This window comes from Nyctibius grandis, chromosome 27 (genome assembly GCF_013368605.1).
Source record: "Nyctibius grandis isolate bNycGra1 chromosome 27, bNycGra1.pri, whole genome shotgun sequence".
Lineage (NCBI taxonomy): Eukaryota > Metazoa > Chordata > Aves > Nyctibiiformes > Nyctibiidae > Nyctibius > Nyctibius grandis.
The window spans coordinates 2,821,554-2,826,080 of NC_090684.1; the positions used below are offsets into that span (position 1 = coordinate 2,821,554).

The 4,527-nt window shown below is 59.4% G+C and overlaps 1 protein-coding gene across 1 annotated transcript; it reads left to right on the top strand.

The window, feature by feature from the left end:
* Positions 1–2,767: 2,767 nt before the first annotated feature.
* On the top strand, positions 2,768–4,097 carry GOLT1A (golgi transport 1A). Its single transcript, XM_068419451.1, has 5 exons — positions 2,768–2,792; positions 3,292–3,383; positions 3,493–3,671; positions 3,833–3,896; positions 4,059–4,097. The coding sequence occupies exons 1-5, from the start codon at positions 2,768–2,770 to the stop codon at positions 4,095–4,097; spliced, it is 399 nt and encodes a 132-aa protein (XP_068275552.1).
* Positions 4,098–4,527: the final 430 nt, after the last annotated feature.

Sequence of the window (4,527 nt, forward strand, 5' to 3'; positions counted from 1 at the left end):
CTCTCGCCATCGTTTTCGGTTCTCCCGGACCCCCCTCCCCTCCCACCGACGGCGAGATGCGTCTCCGGCAGCACCAGCTGCTCTGCCCCGGCCCGGAGGAGCCAGGCGGGTGCCGGGGGGTTGGCTGCTGGAGCGTGGTCTGGAGGAGCCCCCGGGCTGCCAGCTGGCACAGGGACAGATCGGCGGTGTCCCGGGCATCGGGCTTGCGTGGACGGCCGGGCAGGGGCATCTCCCTGCTGGGGCAGCCCTCGGGGAGCGTCGGACTCCCGGGGCTGATGCGTTGGTCTCCCAAAGGTCTGTGAAGGGGCTCTTCTGGGGGGAGACCGGCCAGTCCCCACCACGGATGGTGCTTCCACCTTACGCTGGACCTGGATGCTCCATCTCTGCTCTTCGGGGGCCTCTTGCCCCTCCCTGTGCCCTGAACCTGCTGTTAGCATCCGTCTGGCTGGGGGGTGGCAGGCGGCAGAGCCTGGCCTGTGCCGTTGCTCCCCGCGCTGGGGGCTCGCAGGAGGAAGAAGGAGCTGTGTGGGGAGCAGGACGGATGGAGACGGGACTGGGGGAGGACGCGGAGGTGCCCCGGAGAGCGGTGTGCTCAGGGCCGGGGTGGTTTGAGGGCTGCTGGCACGGAGCAGGGGGTCTGGGCAGGGATGGGGACGTGGCACGGGGACAGAGGAGCTGGGGCACAAGGTGGGACGGCGAAGCTGCAGGGACCCCTCTGCGGTGGATGGGGAGGGTGATGAGAAGGAGAGGGGGCTTGGGGCCAGGCGGTGGCAGCGGGGCTCAACCTCGGCGTGGGGAGCAGCGTCCTGGCTGCCCCCCGTCCCCTCTGCCTCAGCCCCTCTGGAGATCTGGCACCGCGTCTCACCCCAGGACCTGGCCGTTGCATCCAGACCCTTCCCTTTGTTCGGTTTTCCCGTGACAAGTTCACCCTTTTCTTCAGCTTCGGGAGGGAGGAAGAAGAAGCCGGTTCTGCCTGGAAAAGCGGCGTCCCCCCAGAGGGTGTGGGGGCCGCTGGGGCGGGCGGAGGACAGAGCTACCCTCCGTCCTGCAGCTGGTTCCTGACCCTGACACCCCCCAGGACCCCTGCCCCACGCCCACCCCGCGTCCCCATCGCCCCCCGCACACCCCATCGTAGCAATACTGGTAGGAGCCCCCAGCCTCCCGCAGCCCTCTTAGCTCATAAAGCTGGCCCTTTATTTTGCTATTACATGCCTTAATATATGTTTTATGGAAATTATACATTTATAATATATATCTATATTTGTTTTTTTTTCTCTTCTTTTCGGGGAGGTAGTGTTTTGTGCTGATCTCTCTCTCCGCAGGGGTGTTGGCACCAGCCCTGCCAGTGAGCTACAAAACCAGATTCTTTGCCAATTTATCAAGAGAAAAAAAAAAAAAGAAAAAAAAACTATTTAAAATATATATATATTTTCTGCTTTTATTAAAAGCAAATTTATTTAAAATAAAATATAAAGAGACTAAGTTTTAAGAGATGACGCATTTATTTCCCTGCCCCTGAGCGTGGTGGCCGGGGTGGGCTCCCCAGCTCATGTCACCGGGGCAGAGCCCAGTCTGAGCACAGCCCGGTGCACTGGGACCCTGTGGCTGCTGGTCATTATTGTTGTTTTTTTTTAAAAAAAAATCCCTTAATTCCTAATTTTATTTTGATTATTATTTTTCATAACACTTCATATACCAGTGACTTGTAACCGAGAAAGGATTTGCGTCGGGTGGAAATTATTTATGCACTGGGGAGGGTGGGAAGGGAGGCGTTTGTTTTCTGGGGTTTTTTTGCTAGTGGTAGAGAAATAAAAGTATCTAAGAAACAACGAGGTGTCGGTGTCTTTTGTCTAGGGGTGACCTCAGATAACAATTTTAATATTAGCCATTCATCCCCCATCTCTTCGGTCCCACCTTGCCTATCGCTCACTCCAGGGCTGGGGGCATCTTCTCCCTTTCCCTGTTTTCGGGGGTGTTTTCCCTGTGCAGTTTATTATTTCAGCTGTAGCTGCTCAATAGGAAGGAGGAAGAAAAAAATCCCCTTGAACCTGGCAAGTTTGGATAAAGCCAAGGAATAAAAGCATCTGGTTTGTAAGTAGCTGGTGTGTGGAGCTGGTCCCTGCGGGGTTTCTTGAGGGACGTGGGTGTAGGAGTCCCTGTGGGGTGGCACAGCCTCAAGCTTCACCAGGGGAGGTTCAGGTTGGACATTAGGAAGCATTTCTTCTCAGCAAGGGTCATTAGCCATTGGAAGGGGCTGCCCAGGGAGGTGGGGGAGTCACCATCTCTGGAGGGGTTTAAGAAAAGACTGGACATGGCACTTAGTGCCCTGGTCTAGTTGACATGGTGGTGTCAGGGCAATGGTTGGACTCGATGAGCCCAGAGGGCTCTTCCAACTTCATTGATTCTGGGATTGTGTGGGGACCGTCCCTGCCCCACACGACGATGCTGCGGGGAGCTGTGTGTACCCCTCGGACACCCCACGGGACACCACAGCCACGTGCATCCCCCTATTTTGGGGGTTGCTCCAAGCCATCCTGTCCCAGGGCGGGCAGGACCAGGCGGGGACGCCCACCAGCCCCTCTCTGTGTCACCCTGCAGCCATGCCCGGCCACCCCGTCCCCCCCCGAAGGAGGTGCTGCCGCCGTGGGGCCGGTGCTGCCGGGCTGTTAATGATTTGCAGGGTGACGTGGGGACTAAAGGGCCTTTCCAAGGGTCACTGCTGGGGAGGCACGTGGAAGGGCGGCCGCCCTCGCCCAGCCCCGCCAAGATGGTGTCTCTGACCGACTTCCAGCGTAAGCGGGTGGGTGGGGGGGGGTGGCTGTGTCCCCGTGGCGATGCCCATCCCCGTGGGATCAGGGCACGGTGTGGGGATGCTCCTCAGCACCGAGTCAGGGCTGGAGGCTGCTGACCGGGGTCATCGGGGCAGGGAGAGGGTGCGATGGCCAGGGCCGTGCTGGGTGGGGGGACCAGGCAGGTCTGTGTGTGGGGACCAGCATCTCCAGCCTCTCCCACCAGCTGCCTGCACCAAAATCCTGGACACGACCTTCCTGTTTATTTTTCCTTTGTGGTTCATTCTTTACCTGGCAGCCCAGAGGGGTTTCTGGGGTACCAACAGCCTCCCCAAGGCTTGGGCAGGTGGAAAGGCTGTTTCCAAGCTTTGGAGACAAATCCAGAGGACGTATCTGGGAGGGAACAGGCCAAGGAGGTGCCGAGGAGAGTGATGGCAGCCTGAGGTGGGACCCGAGCTGGGTGCCTGAGCCCCCATCTCAGCCCTCCTCCTGTCCTCTGCAGGGATCGGCGTGGGACTGGTTGGCTTCGGTCTCTTCTTCATCCTTTTTGGGATGCTCTTGTACTTCGACTCGGTGCTCCTGGCCTTCGGGAACGTGAGTACAGTGGGGCCGGGGCTCCCCGCAGCGGGCACTGACGCCCAGGATGGAGCAAAGGGTCCGTCTGGGCAGGACTTCTCTGACCTGCTTCCCTTCATCCTCCCAGATCCTCTTCCTCTCCGGCTTGGTCTTCATCATTGGCTTCAGGAGGACCTTCACCTTCTTCTTCCAGCGGCCAAAGCTGAAGGGCACCAGCTTCTTCTTTGGGGGGGTCCTCATCGTCCTCATGCGGTGGCCCCTCCTGGGCATGCTGCTGGAGGCTTACGGCTTCGTCACCCTCTTCAGGTCCATCCCACAGCACCCAACTCCCCAGCACGGCATGGGTGCCCTGGGAGAGCAGGGGCTGGGTGATCCTTGTGCCCTGCAGCCCCGGGCAGAGCCCCTGCTGCTCCCCTCCCGGCAAAATCCCATCACGGAGCTTAACAGAGACTTTTGTTTCGATGCAGGAGTTTTTTCCCGGTGGCTTTTGGGTTTTTGGGCTCGCTGGCAAACATCCCCCTGCTGAGCAAGGTGAGCAGGGCGCTGGGCACGCTGTCCTGGGCAGATGTGACCCTTGGGGTTTGCAGTCCTTGGGTGATATCAACCCTGATAGCGTGGTTGGGACCAGAGGGAAGGTCACCCAAGAAAGCACTGGGGGATTTTCCTGGTAACCAGCGTCTGTCCCCGTTGCAGCTCTTGCAGAAGGTGGGAGACAGCAGCTCCATGGTGTGACCTGCGAGACGGGCCGCGTCGCTGGAGATGGGACGGCGCGAGCGAGCCCTGGGGCCAGCGATCCCACAGTGAGCTTCTGCCTCCCTCGGCCCCGGGACCCTCGGTGCTGGCCGGAGCCACCCCCGCCGTGGGGACAGTGCTTCGCGGGGCTCCTGTGAGAGCTCCTGAGTGAGGCTGCGGGGCCCAACGCGGTGCCAGACGGGCTTCTGGAACTATCCGCGTTGGTTTATTCTTTTTGTCTTCCCCTGTTGAGAGATTTAATTAAAAAGTGTGTCTGAGACTAAACTCAGACTGTGCTCCTTCCCTGTGGCTCAGGGCTTGCTCCAGCTCTGCCTCCTCTTAGTGTCACCAAGAGGCATCATGGCCACGGCAGGAGATGGCACGGGGACCTTCCCATGGCCACGTCTGGAGATGGCAAGGGGACCTTCCC

Coding starts and splice junctions, on each gene's coding strand:
- GOLT1A (XM_068419451.1), top strand. CDS start 2,768: ATGGTGTCTCTGACCGACTTCCAGC. Junction 2,793..3,291: donor GTCTCTGACCGACTTCCAGC/GTAAGCGGGTGG, acceptor TGTCCTCTGCAG/GGATCGGCGTGGGACTGGTT. Junction 3,672..3,832: donor GGCTTCGTCACCCTCTTCAG/GTCCATCCCACA, acceptor GTTTCGATGCAG/GAGTTTTTTCCCGGTGGCTT.